At 44.4% G+C, this 20,992-nt stretch overlaps 1 protein-coding gene and 1 long non-coding RNA gene across 5 annotated transcripts in view; both read right to left on the bottom strand.

Moving 5' to 3' along the window:
• Nucleotides 1-20,992, bottom strand: part of LOC6555570 (disheveled-associated activator of morphogenesis 1) — a 37,544-nt gene that overhangs the window by 11,916 nt on the left and 4,636 nt on the right. For 3 of the 4 annotated variants that reach the window (XM_015153271.2, XM_026983083.1, XM_026983082.1), the window contains 2 exons: nucleotides 19,211-19,297; nucleotides 12,901-12,941 (listed from right to left, as the gene is read on the bottom strand). Coding sequence is in view for 1 of the 4 variants with exons in the window: in XM_015153272.2 (XP_015008758.1) it covers nucleotides 11,131-11,178 (48 nt within the window). In the remaining 3 variants the exon portion in view is untranslated. Of the gene's footprint in view, nucleotides 1-11,130; nucleotides 11,639-12,900; nucleotides 12,942-19,210; nucleotides 19,298-20,992 lie in introns of those variants that run through there. The other variant, XM_015153272.2, reaches the window with a different exon arrangement.
• On the bottom strand, nucleotides 7,085-7,969 carry LOC113564641. The gene is made up of 2 exons (XR_003408174.1): nucleotides 7,781-7,969; nucleotides 7,085-7,343 (listed from the first exon to the last, which is right to left on the bottom strand). It is a non-coding gene; the product is annotated as an uncharacterized LOC113564641 (long non-coding RNA).

Genomic DNA, 20,992 nt, shown 5'->3' on the forward strand with positions numbered 1-20,992 from the left:
ATCTGATTATTTTATGTCGGAAAATCTGGAAAACGACTTTTGGCAAATATCCGATATTTTCGATGGGAATTTTTATCATAACTTCCATAAAAATCATCAGAGAGATGAGAGAATAACAGTTTTGGACAGCTAATTATCAACGCTAACCATCCCCATCACTTTTTGACGGATTTGGGAAAATTAATTTTTTTGTGATTTTCTTCCTTTTTTTGTAAGGGGTAACATCACCAAAATTTGCAAAAAATTACAAAAAAATTAAATTTTTATTTTTAGATACAGTTTGATTGGAAATTTGAATACGATCTCAACGATGTATGACAATCCATATTCAGACAATTATTTTTGAAGTTGTGACCAAAAATCTGATTATTTTATGTCGGAAAATCTGGAAAACGACTTTTGGCAAATATCCGATATTTTCGATGGGAATTTTTATCATAACTTCCATAAAAATCATCAGAGAGATGAGAGAATAACAGTTTTGGACAGCTAATTATCAACGCTAACCATCCCCATCACTTTTTGACGGATTTGGGAAAATTAATTTTTTTGTGATTTTCTTCCTTTTTTTGTAAGGGGTACACAGGGGTGTAAGGGGTAACATCACCAAAATTTGCAAAAAATTACAAAAAAATTAAATTTTTATTTTTAGATACAGTTTGATTGGAAATTTGAATACGATCTCAACGATGTATGACAATCCATATTCAGACAATTATTTTTAAAGTTGTGGCCAAAAATCTGATTATTTTATGTCGAAAAATCTGGAAAACGACTTTTGGCAAATATCCGATATTTTCGAAGGGAATTTTTATCATAACTTCCATAAAAATCATCAGAGAGATGAGAGAATAACAGTTTTGGACAGCTAATTATCAACGCTAACCATCCCCATCACTTTTTGACGGATTTGGGAAAATTAATTTTTTTGTGATTTTCTTCCTTTTTTTGTAAGGGGTAACATCACCAAAATTTGCAAAAAATTACAAAAAAATTAAATTTTTATTTTTAGATACAGTTTGATTGGAAATTTGAATACGATCTCAACGATGTATGACAATCCATATTCAGACAATTATTTTTGAAGTTGTGACCAAAAATCTGATTATTTTATGTCGGAAAATCTGGAAAACGACTTTTGGCAAATATCCGATATTTTCGATGGGAATTTTTATCATAACTTCCATAAAAATCATCAGAGAGATGAGAGAATAACAGTTTTGGGCAGCTAATTATCAACGCTAACCATCCCCATCACTTTTTGACGGATTTGGGAAAATTAATTTTTTTGTGATTTTCTTCCTTTTTTTGTAAGGGGTAACATCACCAAAATTTGCAAAAAATTACAAAAAAATTAAATTTTTATTTTTAGATACAGTTTGATTGGAAATTTGAATACGATCTCAACGATGTATGACAATCCATATTCAGACAATTATTTTTAAAGTTGTGGCCAAAAATCTGATTATTTTATGTCGGAAAATCTGGAAAACGACTTTTGGCAAATATCCGATATTTTCGATGGGAATTTTTATCATAACTTCCATAAAAATCATCAGAGAGATGAGAGAATAACAGTTTTGGACAGCTAATTATCAACGCTAACCATCCCCATCACTTTTTGACGGATTTGGGAAAGTTAATTTTTTTGTGATTTTCTTCCTTTTTTTGTAAGGGGTAACATCACAAAAATTTGAAAAAAATTACAAAAAAATTAAATTTTTATTTTTAGATACAGTTTGATTGGAAATTTGAATACGATCTCAACGATGTATGACAATCCATATTCAGACAATTATTTTTAAAGTTGTGGCCAAAAATCTGATTATTTTATGTCGGAAAATCTGGAAAACGACTTTTGGCAAATATCCGATATTTTCGATGGGAATTTTTATCATAACTTCCATAAAAATCATCAGAGAGATGAGAGAATAACAGTTTTGGACAGCTAATTATCAACGCTAACCATCCCCATCACTTTTTGACGGATTTGGGAAAATTATTTTTTTTGTGATTTTCTTCCTTTTTTTGTAAGGGGTACACAGGGGTGTAAGGGGTAACATCACCAAAATTTGCAAAAAATTACAAAAAAATTAAATTTTTATTTTTAGATACAGTTTGATTGGAAATTTAAATACGATCTCAACGATGTATGACAATCCATATTCAGACAATTATTTTTAAAGTTGTGACCAAAAATCTGATTATTTTATGTCGGAAAATCTGGAAAACGACTTTTGGCAAATATCCGATATTTTCGATCGGAATTTTTATCATAACTTCCATAAAAATCATCAGAGAGATGAGAGAATAACAGTTTTGGACAGCTAATTATCAACGCTAACCATCCCCATCACTTTTTGACGGATTTGGGAAAATTAATTTTTTTTGTGATTTTCTTCCTTTTTTTGTAAGGGGTACACAGGGGTGTAAGGGGTAATATCACCAAAATTTGCAAAAAATTACAAAAAAATTAAATTTTTATTTTTAGATACAGTTTGATTGGAAATTTGAATACGATCTCAACGATGTATGACAATCCATATTCAGACAATTATTTTTAAAGTTGTGGCCAAAAATCTGATTATTTTATGTCGAAAAATCTGGAAAACGACTTTTGGCAAATATCCGATATTTTCGATGGGAATTTTTATCATAACTTCCATAAAAATCATCAGAGAGATGAGAGAATAACAGTTTTGGACAGCTAATTATCAACGCTAACCATCCCCATCACTTTTTGACGGATTTGGGAAAATACATTTTTTTGTGATTTTCTTCCTTTTTTTGTAAGGGGTAACATCACCAAAATTTGCAAAAAATTACAAAAAAATTAAATTTTTATTTTTAGATACAGTTTGATTGGAAATTTGAATACGATCTCAACGATGTATGACAATCCATATTCAGACAATTATTTTTAAAGTTGTGGCCAAAAATCTGATTATTTTATGTCGGAAAAACGACTTTTGGCAAATATTCGATATTTTCGATGGGAATTTTTATCATAACTTCCATAAAAATCATCAGAGAGATGAGAGAATAACAGTTTTGGACAGCTAATTATCAACGCTAACCATCCCCATCACTTTTTGACGGATTTGGAAAAATTAATTTTTTTGTGATTTTCTTCCTTAATTTGCTAAAAATGTCAAAAAAATGTAATTCCTATTTTTGGATACAGTTCGATTGGAAATTTAAAAAAGGTGTGATATTCCAAATTCAGGACATATAAGAAGGCGATTTAATGATAAGATAGATCAATTTTAAAATTGAATCTAGTGAAATAAGTAGATTTACGTTTAAGCAATCAAATTGCCAAAATGTCACAGCAAAGGCAATAGAAATCAATATAGTAAACGCAACGTGGCAGGGCAGTATTTGTATTTAGTATGTGATATCTTATCGGTGACCCGAAAATTTGGACTTGTCAAACGGGAGTTTGTGGCCATGAAGCCTCGCTGAAACTGGCACTCGAGTTCCGAAAACGTTTTCCAGCTCGCTGGCCAATGGGTTCTGGTTATCTGTGTCCGCTCGCTGCGTTCTGTGATCAACTCATTTGGCCTAGCAATGTATCCAGGCAGTCACTTGACTCCTTCTCTTCTAGATCTTCTAAGTGAGCGGTTGCAACCAGAGACTCATTTACATTTCTGCAAGCTGCGCTGCTAGTTGGTATTTCAGTTTATCTACCTTGCGATACTGCTGCCAGAGCCTGGTCAGGCTATGAATTTATGGCCAAAAGTTCAGGTACCTCGAGCCACGTCGAAGTGGGTGCAGCAGTTTCCATTTAAATGAGTCGAGGAAAATATCAGAAAAGCCACTAAATGCCAGCAGTGCAGGTAGGCAGTGGAAAATGTACGAAAAACGTATGCAAAAAGTGCAAGTGTTTTTACGTCCGTCTACAGTCCAAGACACGGCGATCCGCGAGGCGATCATCTCCTGCTGCGGGCATCAACTTTCACTAAATGCACCGATGAAGTTGTCGCCGCGGTCGATGGGGGTCAGCAGCAACAACAAAGACAGACAACACAAGCCCAGGATCGATCAGGGCGATCGGCCAACCCTTTGTGCCCCGTCCAGGGCAACATGGCCATCATGGCAGCATGTCAACGGTCATCGCTCATCGTCTGTGTTTTGCCTTTTGCTTTTGGCCGATAATCATCGGCGACACAGCACCAACAGCCCATTCAACATCTTGGCGAACAAGTTGTTAGCGAATTGGCAAAGTGCTTTTTAATTGTGATTACAGCGATCGCACCACAGAAACCGAAACCGAAACCGAAACCGAAACCCAAGCCAAAGCCAGCAAAAACAAAGCAAAGTGAAATGATGAGGGTCGACGAGGTGTCCGCCGATCGACGGATGGACAGCTGCCAAAATGGAAAGTCAAGTGCACTTGGCAGATAAGAATGTGCAGATATAATCAAAAATGCAGACGGATCAGGAAGTCGCGAAGGTAGGAAGTGAAGCTCCCTCCCAGATGGGCCATCAATCAAGACGGCTTTATGACATCATAAACTCTAATTGCAGTCTCAATCACTAAGCTCTTTGTCAAAGGAATCACATAAAGTGCGTTTGCATTAATAGTGGATAAATCATCTGAATCAAAAAACGCCAAGAATGTCGGATGATTGTCGTATAATTATGCTGAGATTACACACAGATGCTGGCATCTCCCGCGGGAAGATTGCCTGGCCAAACTAGCCCAAACTTGTCTTGGAATCTAAGCTAATTTTGCAGTATTCAGCAGTGCCAAGAGCCATTCGGCTGAGCCTCCACGACGGCTTGAGCTGTGCGCGAAAGCGAAACTAAACCCGGGTCTGGCGAACGGACTGACATTTAAAGTTTAGGAGGCCACGAAATGTGCTGTGCGGGAAATGTGCTCGGGGAGGGGCCCTCGCCCCAGGGGTGCCCCACCGGCAGATATTGGTATTGGCGGTAATTATAGACAAATGGGCCTAATTGGCCAACTGTGGGGCAGGGTACCGCGCCGCGACTGCCAGAACAACTGGCAATGGGAAGTGGTTAGCTCCGGCCATTGGAGATAGCAGATGGACTCGCCATGGCCTTCGAACTCTGCCGGAAGACGGAAGAACCTGGCGTCGCTCTGAAGGCTGCCTCTAAACACTTTTACCAAGTCCCATCGATGTGGCCAGGGGCAGAGGGGGTTGCCCTCAAGTGCTGCCATTAATTACTCGGCTACACACTTTCCCTAATCACTGCGACAGTGCACGATCGGCACTTGAAGTTGGATTCTGCATAGCCAGCATGCTGCTCATGCAGTACACCCCCAAGTGATCCAGGAACAGAGTAACCAGTTTGCGAATCCAGCAATCCGAGATCTAGCATAAGCGAGTCTGTCGGCGGAATCTGTGAGATACACGCTCGCCGTTTTTACTTTTTGCCCAGCTCTTTTTCTGCCTGCGCGCCAAGCGCTTTGTTTCATTTTCGTAATGACATTTATTCCGCATTCTTGCAACTTGATTAAGGCTTGGTGTTGGCACTGCACTGCAACTGGCGAAGTTGGAGCTGCACAGGTTCGGTTGAAATCGTGCAAAGTTCTTTTCTCTGTAGAAGCCAGCTGGCAAATGCCCCAAGACACTGCCATTCAGGATTGTTTCAACAAATCAACAAAACTCAACATTTAATAACTCGACAATTTGACGATGTCACCGCTCGGATTTGCAGTCGATGCGATCAAAATCTGGGAGCTGGGCTCCTTGTTAAGTCTCCGGCTTGATTTGCTTGGCTAATTGGAAAATCGCCACTTTTCGGCCCGGTAATTGTAATGGGGGTCAATGCGGGGGCGCAAAGGGGCGCGAAGGGGCGGGAAGGGGCGCGGCGTTTGGCACTTGTCCGAATGTGTCGCTGGATTTTGAAAAATTTTATTTCGGATTTAATGGTGGCTTACGTAAAGCGAGACATCGAAGACTCTTTTGCTGGCCCCAAAAGCAGTATAGCAGCAAAAACGAGTACAACGACAACAATTGTTGTGCAATTTATCTTTATTTAATTGAACTTTTACTTTCGTCGTCGCTGCTCTTGTCGTTTTGCTTGCTGCTCAGCGAACGCGTTTCATAAATTGCAAATAATTTTTCAACCAAAATCAACTCGATACAAAGAGAAAAAATCGAAAAAATCGAAAAAAGCATAAGAGATCCCAAGGCGGATCAGCCGCATACACACCTATCGCTAAAGAGTCGCCCAATCATTGGAATACACATACATATATGTATGTATTTATGTACAAGTATTTATAGAGAGGTATGCTAATCCGGTAAATCAATTGATGTGCGCCGCGGGCGCTAATAAAAAAACGATATAAGTTATTAATTCAAAACAATGCTTAGCAAAAGAGCCAAAAAGTCAAAGGCAAAAGCCGAACGAAAACAAATCCGAATACGAAAAAACAAAAGCCGGCACCGGCTACAGAAGGAAAAGTCCAAGAAAACCCCGCTCGAAAAAGAGCTCAGTGGCCAGAAACAAGTTTCATTTATCTACCATTGCTTTGGCTATTACTATTATTATTAATTGGTCCAAATTAGCCGGGCGCCATAGGTGTTAGGGTGTTAGAGTACGAAAATTGATGCCCGCTTCTATTAAACCAATTAGAGTTCCCTAGACCAACAAATTGGCGCTTCAAGGAGTGAAAATACATTGGACAGGTCCTTTCCCCGCAATTCCAAGCCTGCCATTCTGAAGGTCGTCCAAAAATTGGAAGTGGCCTGCACTGACCTCCACGTTGGTGACGAATGGGAATGGGATGAATGCGTTTCATTAGCTTCACTTGTTGGACAAGCGCCCCCAATCTCTGATCATTGATCACTGATCACTGGATCTCCCATTTCGCCGCGCTTTGTAGAAAGCAAACGCTGAGTTAACCGAAAATCAAAAACCGAAAGCAAAGCCCAAGTATCTTGACCCTCATTAATTCAAGTAAGCCACCAGCAAGGCATTCGCAAAAAAAGGTGAAAAACATAAGAAAAACTTGAAATTTACAGTTTCAGTTTCAGTTTCGATTTCAGTTTCATGTGGCGGGTTTTCAGTGGTTCAGGGGATGGTAACTGCAATTAACATACGAAATTTATTTAAATTCAATCTTTATTTCGGACGCTAGTCTCCGTCCCCAGCTCCTCTTGGCTTCTTGCTGCTCTTGGTGCTCTTGGTGGCGAGGTGAATGTTTTCACTTTCGTTCGGCATCCCAAAAATCCGAGTCTGTAGCAGTCTGCAGTCTGGGCATCCGCCGGCAACCTGTTTTGGCCTGACTGACTGCCCGCTTACCATGATTATTGTGATTATTGGCTGGCGGTCGAGGGGAAAACTCTGTGGCGCGTTTCTCGAATCTGAGCGAAACCCCAAAACACACAAATTGAATACGAATATACGAATATACGAATACGAAAACGAAAGTGAAAATGTTTATCGAAAAGGGAAACGGGGAAAAACAAAGCAGAAGATCGCACAGATCGTGAGCTGCCCCATCCCGCATTTCCTAGCACTCTGTCCAGTCCGTTCAATGCCGTAAATTAAGCTGGCAATTTCTTGCTTTGTTTGTCGGTGAAATCCGCCTGACAAAGACAACTCCTGGCCGGCCGTGAGTGCGTGGAAAGCGGTTGGATAGTGTTGCTCTTGGACGCTGTTGGGGATTGGTGGGGATTGTGGGGATTGTTGGGATTGCCCCTTCCACCGCCGAGTGGGGCACCGGGTCAGGGAAAACGAGCTCGACCTTAGGCCCCTGCGAGCCGAAACCAATCCCAACCGAACCCAATCTACAGCTCACCTTGTTTTTTCGCGGCGGCCTTTTAACTTCCACTTGCACGTCTATTTGCATCTTCCTGGCCCAGAACTGGGTTCTCAACTGAGCCAAGTCTTTGGCCGCGATCCGTATCTTATCCGACTCCGTCCAAAATATACTCGTACTTATATTTGCCTTGCTTTGCATGTTTACTTGCTTTGACAATGACAATGATACGCAACGCAATCCAAGATGCGGAGATACTTGGCGAAAGAGTGGAAGAGCTAGGTGGCGGGAAATCTTATCACATCAGATGTGATAAATACTCAGTGCAAATGAGAACTGAAGTACATGGGATAAATGGATATATTTGGAACTCGTTTGGGCAGAGAATTTAATGTGTATTAACCGTTTAGCTTTCTGGTGTAATAATATATGCTTATTTAACAAGAAAATCATGTGGAATCGCTTTCAGCTAACGCGATACATATGAGAACTTGATCTGTCCGAAATGGTTACCTTTAATTGCTCGACTTATTTGCCGGACAAGAAAAGTGAAGATGCATCCACATCCGAGGCACGAACAAAAGCGTTATCAGCTGTCAACTGGCCAGCTAGATGGGCACTTTCACTTGCCAAAAGGCGAAAACAAACGAATTATGTTTTCCCAGTTGATTAGTCGGGTCAGCCGCGGCTAATTCATGTCCGCATAAATTTCAATTTCAATCTCTGACAAACTCTGGAAAGTTTCGGAGCGTAGGTGGCCCGCAAATGGATCGCATTACATGCAGATACTTTTGTATCTTTTGCCATTAGGTTTGATGAAGTAAGTCAAACAAGACGGCCAGCTGGAGTTGCATGGAGTGGAGTGGAATGGAGTGAATTGGATTGGATTGGAGTGGAGTGGAGAGCGAGTCTCTGCGAATCCAAGTCCGAGTGGATTAAATTGAGCTGGAAGGGGGACTTCACATGCAAATCAGGCTGAGACAGGAAATTATTACATACTTTTCCCAGTCTAGTTTTGGTCATGTGCTGGTGGTGCCTGGTTTCGGCTGCTTTCGCAGCGATTCATTAGCATTACACGGCTTCCGTATATGGGCTCCGAAAATGTATAAAGTGTTCGTGCGGCGCGGCCTATGCCCAATGATATGTGGCTATATGGGTCAGAGCTTCCCGTGTCTAGGGAGTGATATCAACCCGTTACCGAGAATCAACTTTCCGGGATGCGGTCACCACAGGTGAGTAGATGGAGCGGCCGAGACCTTGGCGGTCTGTCTGGACTTACCTAGGGTTTGGATTACGGACTGTGCCATATTATTGTTTTATGCACATGCACAAATGCAATAGATTTCATAGCAGTCATAGCCTTAGAAATACTTGCAGGCCTTGCATCGTCAGGCTGAAAGTGCCTCATATAAATAGTAGGTAATTGGAGGTGAGCAAGTGTGAAGCCATCGCTTGAGATAATTTAGCCATCCATCCAACGACGTGGCCCACATTCCACCAGCACACCAGCACACCAGAGCTCGTGAGATTCGAGTCCGTCTGCTGAATGGCCCCGTGTCACCCCGAACTACTCCGTGGGCTAGGCCAATGTCAGTCTGGCAGGCCTAGAATCCGCCAGCGGCTTGCGTCATAAATAAGGCGGCCACAGGCCAGACGAACCAGTTCGAGATCGAGTTTGGCGGCAGTTGCAGATGCCTACAGTTGGCCAGATGCAGATGCAGTTGTATATTATGCAACCTGCGGATTTCGCGGAGAAAGCTCGACCGAATTCTAGCGCAGATTGCGGTAGTTGACGTCACAACGGAACTTGCCGTTAATTGTGGGTCAGTCGATGGCGAAAATCCCCCGATCGCGAATTAAGCAGGTGAATCAACTGCGCTGCAGGTGCAAACCCGTGTACCTATTCCAGCCCCTCCCTATTTCCACACTCCCTCTGGGCATCAGAATGTCGCCAGGAAGTGAACTCGCCGCTGCCTGAAGTGCAGCTACAAGTCATTGAAAGCCCACACAAATGGAGCGTAGGACAGACAAGTGATATTATGACATTTCGCAACAAGCACAGAGGTGTTGTGTCAGCTGAGTTGGTGTAAAATATGCGATAAGTGTCATTGCTATTCAGTCTGGGCAGTGTTTGTTCTTTTCCTTCCCAAATGCCCAGGTTGGCACATTCAGTGCGATGGTTTTCAGTCTATTACCATTCTTCTAATTTCATATCGAATCCAAGGGCTCCACTCAGCTCTACTCAGCTCGTCATCAAAACCACCAAGTGGTGGTGGATAGTGCGGGGATGGGTCTTCAGAAGCGGTAGGAGGCGGGCTTGATCGTTCAGGTTGCCCAACTTTTACCCCGCGCTTGAACGCCTCATCAGCATTTCTACACTCGCACAAGGAGGCAACCGAAAATTATTACTAATTAATTATTGTTGCACCAATACCAGACGCCAGGCTGCAGTGCTACTCGAGTACTTTCAGTACCTCCAATACCAATACCAATAGCGATCCCGATCCCATCCCCCCATATAATTTGCCGAATCGGACGGCGGCCACTTGTTTGCTTAACGTTTGATTTTTGTTTTATGTTTGTTATGCGGCGCGCGGCATTTCGTCAGCTCAGCTCATTCAATTGAAGCTCATTGAGGCGCACTTAAGTCCGGGGCGCAGTGAGCGGTATTGGGGGATTGGGGATAGGGGATAGGGGATGGCGGCCAATGGGCACTTAATTTCGCTGGAGCGCATTTCACTTTCATTTCCACACAATCAAAATACGTCGAGTACCCGGGCATCAGAGCACTGGAGATCGGAGGAGTGGAAAGGGGAAGGGGACTTGGAAAACTGAGGCGCAAAAATTTCAATTTCATTTTATTTATGAGCGACTAGGCGACACTTTTGAATGCAAATGACGCCAAATTGTTGGTCAAGTGAGAGTGGACTCTCGCTGCCTTTTCCCCCTTTTCCCCCTTTTCCCTGCCTCCTATCTTCCCCACCCCTCTCCGCGACGCGCTGGTGGAAAACCTTAGAGGTGCACGAAACTGCGTGGGGAAACCAAAGCAGTTAAAAGGGACTCCCCTGAGCCAATAACTTTCATTCGAAACTTAAAAGGGGTTACGAAGTAAGGAGCCTTTAACGGCACAAAAGTTAAACTTCTTCAGTCCTCTTTAGTATTTGAGCCTCACAAACAGACATCCTGTCCAAACTATTTATTTAAAAATTTGACAATAGACAATATCGTTTAAATAAACAGTATAGCAAACAAAGCAAAAAAAAGCGATCCCATTTACCGAATCAACCGAGTCGAATTCGTGTAAGGGCCCACTCTGTTGCAGGTTCAAGTGGATCGACCCAGAGACCCACTGACACTCCCAATTGCCCAGAGCATCCCCCGGAACTCACCGTGTTGATCTTATCCATGAAGACACTCATTTGATTCATGCCCGACATGGTGATACTGCTCTTCCGCACTAGAATTCGAATTCAAGAACTATAACTATAGCTTCGCAAGTCTCTTCTGCCGCAGATTGGGATTGGGATGCAGCACCAATTCGCACATCACGCACTGCACATTGTCAAATCACTTAATGCGAAAAAAAATTAATCCAAACAAAAAAAAATTGCAATTGAAAGTATTGAAACAGTGTTCGCGAAAAGCACACGCGCGCGCGTATTTACAATTTCCGATTTAATCAGTGCGACTTCCATATAGCCTATAGCCTTAGGTTGTGCTTTCCATAGCCGGTCTGCCGGATGACTTGAACCGCTCGCGTGCGTTCTTATCGACGGCTGGCAGCGCATTGAACGCTCGCCGCTCAAGACGTGCCCACGGCAGCGGCGACTTGGCCAACAGCAACACGACGAGCACGAGCACGTCGCGGCGAGCCGAAGAAGTTGGCCAAGACAGAGTGGCAGTGACAGGTGCCAGAAGAGAGTCCGAGAGCCAGAGCGGGCTGCAGCGCGAACGCCAAACCGGTTGGCAGCAGAAAGCGGGCTCTGAGCCTATTCTGTGCCTAATGCCGGAGACCCCACTGTGTCCCAGTCCCACTCCCACTCCCGCCCGCGCACCGCTCGCCTTGGCCTGCGGATTGGGGCCGCCTTGGTGGGTAGTGGGTGGTGGGTGGACGGAGGTGCTGCATTTCCATGTGTGTGTGGGGGTGCATTCCTGGGGTATTTATGACAACACAGTTGCTGAGACACTTCTTTGCTGACGAGGTAATTATGGGTGCGAAACGAAGGACTTACTGCTACGAGCGGATTGCCGTGACTCGAAAAATGCCTGAAAGTCCCTTACTAGGAGTTCGAATGTTGTTGGCCGTTTTGGCACATACTGGCTTGGTAGTAGAATTGAGTTGCGATGCATTCCCCACCAGTCCAACCAGGTATTAGGTTAAACATACAGAGGACAACCAGGAGTTGTAAGCATGGGCGAGAAACAATCGAACTGCCGAACAGTCTAGTATAATCGAACAACTTAATTAGCTCTGGCAAATCAGCCGCAAACAACGGACAATACAATTGTTAGTCCACTCAATAAGTTGTTCGGAAACATGCACATAGCCATGTTCACCGGTAACTTTGGCAATTGTGGGCTCAAAGCCAGAGTCGAAGTCAAAGTCAAAAACCATTTAAGGTCGTCACAAGTAAAGTTTGTTATTCCCTCTCTTTTGTTTCGTTTTTGCAAGTGTCATGCATAAAATCAAATATCATGGCAATACCGCCGTGTAAAAATACCCCCTCTGCCCACTTCCCGAATTTCAGCAACGATTCTCATCTCTTTTTTATGTAACGGTCCTTATTAAAGCCAATGCTGTTGTTTTATACCGCCGATCATTGGCCAAATACCGAATGTTGACGGTCATTCAATTTGGAGTCGACGGCATGTGGTGGCCATCCGTTCTTCAGCTGTTTTGGCTGCCGTTTTTGCGCCTTTTTATGCTTTTTTAAAACCCTGTACAGTTGGAGAGGTGAGCTTAAGATGATACCAATGGTATGATATGTCTTCTAATACCCCAAACTTTTGATCATTGAGAATAGAAGAGCAACTATTCTGGGGTGTATAACAGATCTAAGGGCTGTAAAGCACACTTTTAACGAATTTCTAGAGTTAACGACAATTGCTCGACCATCTGCCTCTTGGGCAACGAACCTTCTTGCTGATTTCTTACTCACCTCTTATTGCTAATTGGCTTCGTTGTGGGATTAGTCTTTGGCTGCAAGTAGAAGAGGAGAGTGGCGAGAAGCAAATTAGTAGAAATCCGTCATAGTCATAGGTAGTCGGAGTGGTAGTCTCCCTATTGATTAATGCAATCCTCCCAGCCTAACCCAAGCCAAATCGAATCGACTCTACCATTTCCATTTGCCACTCGCAGGGCTCCGGCTTTTTATGGGTGTTGTGCCAACTCATCCGAAAGCCACCACGCTTCGATCACAATTACTTGGCCATTATGTGATGCAGCCAGACATTATTGCCCATTAGCAGCTTTTTGTCGATGGGCTAAGAAAACGTGAGCATGAGGCAGACGCAATCACTCAAAGAACCCACTTCAGTTCCCTGGCTAATCTGATTTGGTTCGCCCCTATCTCCAGGCACGCCCTCCGCCCAACCCCTTTTTCATTTCCAGCTAATCGCATATGCTCCTATTTCACTTGATCTGCCGCAGCCCGAAATCTTGTAAAATCAGATTTTTCCTCTTGGGCATACAAAATCCAAAGGTACAGAGACGGCGGTTGAAAGTGAAACTTTGCCCACGGCCTCTTCTTCAATTTGTTTATTTTCGGCTGTTTATTATTAAATGCGTTTTCAATTTCACTAGAAAGCATGAAAGTACGGCCTTTTAATATTCTTGCCGGGCAGAAATCACAGCGAAATGGAGAAATATACAAACAATTTGTCCGCGTGCTCGCACCTGACATGAATAAGTCAATAAGTCAAACAAGTGTTGTTCGCCCTGTCCTTTTCCTTCGGACTCTCTCTTGCGCACGCCCACTAAATGACAAGTGGGACTGACTAGGGGAGAGGGGTGGTGGAAGGGGGGGGCGGATAGGTGAAGGGCGCGAGAACTGATGTGATGCGACTAATCTACTTGACAGTTTCTTGAGCCTTCTGGTGGCAAAACAAGAGACTTAGGCAACGAACTTGATGGAACGACACCAAGGAACCCACAAAGCTGAATAAATCTCTCGATGAAATTATTATAATAATCGCTGACAGCTGCCTCTCCCAGTGGCGGATCACCCGCATCTGCCACTCGCTCGCATATCCGTCGATTGGCCCGACTCTTTCCGGCTTACGGATTACTGATTACGGGCTGGCGGCCAGCGGCTTCTTTGGCCAAAACGGGCGAGGAGTTGGCCGAGCGACTGACAAATTGATATGCACATTCGGCGACATTAGCATATGTCGCGTATGCCTTAATTAACTATTCCGCTCAGCTAATATCGGTTTCACCCACCCCACAAGGGGCGTTTGGGGCCCTGGTGGTAAATTGTGGACTGTGGATGACTTGACGCACGAGTATTTCAAATTTTGAAGAAAGTCTCGCCAGCACTTCCCATATGAAAGTTTTGCTCAGCGGCGCGGGTTGAATGACTCAGAAATCAAAATAAAAACTTCAGAGAACGCTATAGTCGAGTGTCGCGACTATTGGATACCCGTTACTCAGATAGAGCAGCGCTAGATTGATTCAGATGTTGCATTCATACATGTTGCATGTAGAAATTGAAAGATTTGGCATTCTAATGAACTTGGCTTTAATAGACCGATTTTTAGGGAAATCACTCTGAAAGACTTCGCACTCGGAGGAGACTGAAAGGCTTCCTTCTACACGTTACATACATTACAACGAATCTAGCATACCCCTTTACTCTACGAGTGTCGGGTATAATTAAATTTGCGTTTTCTTGTTTTCATCGTTTGCCAATAAACATTTTAGGGGGCGCAACCCAAGTGAATAGGTAAAAGTTTTCTAGTTGACATCATCGACCACTTGGATTGCGAAAACCTTTAATACGCCATTAAGTGTGCAATTAAAATATATAAATGCTATTGGAGCATTAAAGGGCCCCCGAAACTGTCGTAAAGGAATCGTTTATTGATTGCCAAAGTGCATTAGATTCCCCAGCTATTAGTTTTGCCCTTTAGCACACCATTTCCCTGGAAACTAAAGTCAAGTTCAGAATCATTTCGCCTCTTAAGTACTTTGGGTTTTAATTTTAGTAGTTTTAATTGTTGATGCTGGAAAGCCGCAGCAAACAACACAACGATATTAATGTAACAGCAGACGCGAAAATGAACGAGAGACTGCGCTGCGGTCGTAAAATTATATTTATGTGCCCAGAAGCGGGAAGGGGGACGCGGGGGAACGGGGGAACGGGGTTTCCGACTGCGGTTTTCCACTTTTTCATTGCCGGAGTGGGGATTGCATTAAAAAACGTGAGTGCGTGAAATGCCTACAACAAAGTCAAACATTGCATTTGCTGGCTGGCTTTTGGGTAATCATTTCGGTTGTCCAGTTTTTATCGCTGTAATTGTTATTGTTATTGCTATTGTTATTGGCGATCTCTGGTTTTGGGGCCAACGAAATGTGTCAATGCGGGATGAGCGTTCCAGGTGGGAAACTAGCCATTTCGGCTTGTTTTGATTGCTGTTCCAATGCCAGCGCTTTAGTGGAGATTGTCCAAACTAGCCTTGGCCAAATCGATTGCCATCGAAGTTAAGCCCTCCGCATTACAAAGGCTCAAAGATAAGTGCAGAATAGCATAGAATTTCCTACAATCTGTCGTATCCCCTGTTCATTGTGTTAATACTCGCTTTGAATCTAACAACAGTCCCAGCTTCTCACGCGCTAACTTAGCCGCACCGTTAGCATTACTTAATGTTGCTAAAAGAAATGGACAAAGCAAAGGCGGCCCAGAAATCGGACTCCCATGTGGTACCTGTTTGATCTTCAATACACTGGCCACGTTTACGTAATCCCAAGCCCATTGTTTCTTCTGCCAGCAAATTAGAAGCGAGTCGGGCGGGGGAACGAAGAAAGCGAGGGGACTACAACAAAATTAAAACCCAAATGCTTTCGATTTCTATTTAAATATGCAAATCGACCAAAGACAGGCAGCAGCCAACCCAGCCATTCGATGGCTTCGCATCTCAGTCCATCCAGCGCAGACTAAAAAGAAATTCCCATCAATTAATTTGTTTCTTTCATCTCAACTTTTCGGCATTTTAGTGTTTTTTTCTTGGATGCCAGTGCTGTTGTCCATTTGGGGTGCACAAATTTCTATGCAGCGATTTTTGCACACACCTAAGCACCACAGCAGCTTAGGGTGAAATAAGATTTGAATTATAAAAAACCTAAGTTGGTCGTAAATAACGTTCAAAGGCGTCCGAAGATCCCAGCAAATGACCGGCAACAACAAGAAATCTCTTCGGTTTTTTCCAAATTTGGTATACCAAATATCTCGGTGTGCGTGGTGTGTGGTTAATAATTTTACGGTTGCCTATGTTTTGATTAACATTTAAAAGGCGTAGCAATTAATTTGTAAAACGACCGCTGGAAAAATAAGGCAGATACCAGTATGAAGATGAGATAGGTTCCACGTCTAAGGAATTCATACATGCATTTAAATACTTGTATGATTAAATATGCAGCTTTGCCCAAAAGCATATAAGTAAGGTATTCACAATTCAATTTCAAGAGAATTACATGCAATATGTACGTGTTTCAAAAATTCCTTCTCCAAATGCAAAACTATACAGTTTGCGATACAAGTGATTGTAATATTTCATCTGAGTCCAGAGAAAGCTCATAAAGTGCGGTTCAGCTGGCAGACACCAAACACACATCTCACGAGATCAGGCACACTCGTTGTTCCCAGGCCCAAAATTTCCAGACCAGAAGCTACCCATAAACTACAAAATATAAACCGCGCGGAGAATTGTAACAATACGGAGAAGAACAGCCAACTGCAGGCGAATTTCTGTTGTTTTCTACGTGCTGAGCTTGCAGGTTCCCATAGTGCAGCCGTCTGGTGGCGTCTCCGGTCTCTTTCTGCCACTGAGGCCCTCTCACTCGGCTTTCTAAGCAGAAGAAGAGTCACTGGTCGTAAATGGCTGGGCGCGGACTGTGGCTACAAATCAAATGGTTTTAGATCTTTAACTCGCATGTCCAAGTTGAATGGTTATGTGCCATTGCACAGGGTTTCCCCTTGAAGCTCCACGATTCGCCGCCTTGTAGCGGGGCTTTCACCTGCGGGTTGCAAGTGGCAGCAGACGTCACGTACGACGTCCACATGGAACGCCCGCCGCGCCCAGCCTTGACCTACAGCACTGGTTTGCACTTGGGCTGGCACTCCGAGTCGGACTTGGACTAGGCATGGCCCGGAGGGATGGGCACACCTGGTGACGCTAGCTGTGTTCGTCGAAAAGTACTCGGAGTGCTGACGGGGAAATTTTCTGCGCAGCTTACCGCCCTCGATCGCGACTCCCAAGCCAATCGGATGAGCCATGAAGCACCTGCTAATGATCTCCCAATTTGGCCAGTATCGAAGTCAAAATGCCGCTAATTAGCCCTCAGCGTCAAGCAGAGGCCTAATCCCCTCAGTTTGTAATTAAGCCAAGCTGAGCCAAGTCGCCGGCCAAACACCCACGATCCTGTCCACCTCCCAAGAGATAAATACCCTGCCAACGCACGCTTGCGGCTCATCATTAAAGTCAATGAGCGCCAGCCGGCAATCAGCGATCAGCGCGAGCGGTAGACAATGAAATGTTTGCGTTAATATTATGAAAATATGTACGAGTATGCGCGTAGGCGTCGTCTTTTCCGCAGCGGGGGCGTGGCGCGTGGACAGAGGGCTTTAGCTTCAGGAAATGAATACGCAAAGTTACGGCTCTACAAGTGCATTAGTTGATCCCGTGACGGAAGCCGCGCTAATGTTCATGAAGTATTCGTATTCGTATTCGTATTCGTATTCGTGCGAAATATTTGCACTAATCTGCAGCTTCAGTGCGTCGCGTGTGTCCGGCGACTGATGACACATTTCCGAGCTGTTCCGCCAGTTTCAGCAGTCGCCGACATCCCCAGCAGCCCCCACCACTCCCACTAGGCCCCCCATCTCGCTGTGAACTGGCCATATGCAAACGGTTGCGGCAGTTGCATCTTTGGCAGGGGGCAACATTTTTGCTTTGTTGTTCATTTGAAAAACGACGGGAGCGAGAACGTGTTTTTTTGGGCCAACTCGCCAGTGAGCCAGAGAAGTCACAGCAGTCAGGGAAGCGGAGCCAGGGAAGCCAAGGAAGCCGAGGAAACGGGTTACGCTAAGCTGGCCAGGCAAGCATACCGATCCGGCGAATGTGTGGCAACATCTCCGCGGTGGCTCCGTTGAACTTTGCGGTCCGCAGTGCGTCGAGCAGTGGAACAGATTGCAGCACCGTGATTGCGGCATCCCAAAAGCCTCGTTCCTTCCTCCCCAAGCCACCGTCCTCCTTCGGGCCCCAATTTTCGATCCCAGAACTTCTGAAATACTTGGTTTGGTGGAATGTGTCGAATTCATTCCCAAACAAGAGGGAGTTCATCGCATTTAGTACATGGACGTGGTCTAACAAAATATCAGCAGTGCTTATTATGATTTCCACAATATTTGAATACAAGTGTGACACATTTTGAACGAATGCCTAAAAAGCTTATTGAATGCCGCTTAACTTTCGGATACATTTCTGCGCCAAATAGAAATGCCCAACTGTTGAGCATAATTTAAAGTGCCCAAATATAAGCAGACTGCTTTATCGAAACTAGAGAGTTTTCGCTATTTAGTGGCTAGCAGACTAAAAACAAAAGTTCCGCGGCTGATCATCGCCAAAGATAGGGAAATACCATAATTAGCATGAAGATGCTAATCAATCGGCCGCTTAAAGCCGCCCCTGCCACAAAGTTGCCGGCCTACGGATCACTTTTTCCTGCATACTTGTGGGGGAACAGAAAATTGTGTGGCACATTGTACAAGGCATACACTCAGGAGCAAGTGGAATGTCTAATGAGTGCGAACTTGAAACGTAAGAGGAAAGCTGAAGAGGGGAAATGGGGGAAAATTGGGGCTCCAGACACCGAGCACACTTTATCAGCTTCAGTAGGAGCGTCGTCAGCTTTTCACTACCTTCTTTTCTACCCTGAAAGGCAGCAGAAAATGCGAAAGGGTTGGGAAAACGGGCAGACAGCGGAAGATTTAGAAGACGCCCATTCCTTGTGCTCAACTGTGCTTCGTTATGTGTACAGTGGAATACCAGCGGGTTCGCTAGATGTCCTTCACATTACAAAAGCAAATCAGCAGGAACCGCAAACGCTTAATATGCACCATCCCTCACTTTTGGCCCGAGCCCTCGACACAAAACACAAAGGACATTCTCGTTGTCACCGCCGACTCCTTGCCTTCCATGCAGAAGTGCCTGCTTCATTTGGTTGTCTGTGCTCCGGGCGGGTCAACTTACCTTCGTTGGGGCTCCGAGTCGTCCAATGGCAGTCTCTACTGTTAACCAATAACTTTGGCTGGCAATGTGGCAGGAAGGGTTGTCCAACTGCAAGTAGGAGGGGGAGAATGAATGCATAAGTTGGTGTGTCACTTCAAAAATCACTCGGTATACAATGTGCCCGTCAGTGTTTGAAATACACGGAGAATGGATTTCTTAAGTTGGTACAACTGTCGGGGCATACTTTTAGGCATAAATACATCTCTGTCCATCGCTGCCACGAGAAACAGAGCACTTTCCAACCCGCACCAATCACTTATGCGATACCCACTCGATGACCCACTCGAGTCTCAATCGATTCAGCATTGGCTCGAACGCAGATCTGGCGACGATCTTCAAGTGCTGAGTGCCTTTGTCTCCGGATTGGCTTCCCCTCGCAGGGAAAGTGCTGCCGGCAAGACAACTTCTCAAATGTAAACAGAATACCCGGCCCGACAAAGCAGTCGAAGCAAAACGACACACAGCAGCAGTTGCAGATATAATGGACATCTAGATCAATCAGTGGCAATTCAATATGGACAAAAAGTCAGAGGAGCAGAGGCGGAAGTGGAGGCAGTCCTACCCCAAATGATCGTGTCTGTCACGTCTGGAGGCCCCACTTCTCTCGTTTGTTATTACAGTCGAAACTCCACAACTGCGACCTCTCAAGCAAACACACAACTAATGGTGCTCTGCCGTTTGATTGGAGCACTTTTATACTTTGGCATTTGAAGAGATTTCTTTGACAAATCAACTAGCAAACACATGTTGACTTTATTTCGATGAAATGCTGCTCTTGAAATGCTCATTGTTAATGATGTATTGGGAAGAACTTGGTTTTGTTTGGATGCTCCATAGTTCGCTGTCAAAACAGGCGATTTACAGTCTCGATGCGAACACGGACCCTATCGACCCGCATCTGGCCATGTGCATCCAGCTACCCCTACCTACCCCTCGAGAGGAATGCAGCCATGCAACGGGGCGGTTGGTTGGCGTTGGTTGGGGTTGGATGTTCAAAAGGTCATTGGGCTTGTTCAGACGCCCGTTCAGACGGAGTTTGGAGCTGCATCCTGCTTGAGCATTTGCTGCTCAGTGTCAATGACACGCCCTTTGGCCCCTCCGCTGCCCCACCTGCCGCTCATTAGCGCAGCTTTAAGGCCAGCGCCAAAGGCAGGCGAACAAAGCCCCAGATGGGGACAAAACCTCTGCAGCGAGTGGCACGTAGAAGGAAATGCGAACGCGCACCAAAAATGCGAATCTCAAATAATCTCTGCCCGCTCAAACATTTGCCACCGATAAGAGGCTTTCAGCCCCTTTCCAGCAATACAGAAATGAGGAAATATTTGCGAGTCCGATAAAGGCAGTGGTGGGTAAAACACACTGGATAACACTCAGATTTGGGGCAGGCAAATGGTTGAATTCAAAGAACATGTTGGACATTTTAGGGGGCTCTAATGGCTGCTCCCCTGTTATTAGTCGCCATCGATCATTCTGTACTTCGATATCAATTATTAAGAACCATCAAACACGCACACAACTGTTGCCCCTGCCAATCGAACTCAGATTACGTTTTGCATGTCAGGGAATCGACATTCACGTAGAACATATCAGAGAAGACAAGAGATCAGGCGGACATCGTATAGACATATGCACCGGACAAAATTTAATGGCTGTCCAAATGGGTGGTCAAGTCTTGGGCGCGCATAGCTCTCCGCTTTCTCCCAGTGCAAAGCCCTTCAATTTCGATTGGTAACAGGAACTGGG

The sequence above is a fragment of the Drosophila erecta genome, unplaced genomic scaffold (assembly GCF_003286155.1).
Source record: "Drosophila erecta strain 14021-0224.00,06,07 unplaced genomic scaffold, DereRS2 tig00000283-arrow-arrow-pilon, whole genome shotgun sequence".
NCBI classification, from domain to species: domain Eukaryota; kingdom Metazoa; phylum Arthropoda; class Insecta; order Diptera; family Drosophilidae; genus Drosophila; species Drosophila erecta.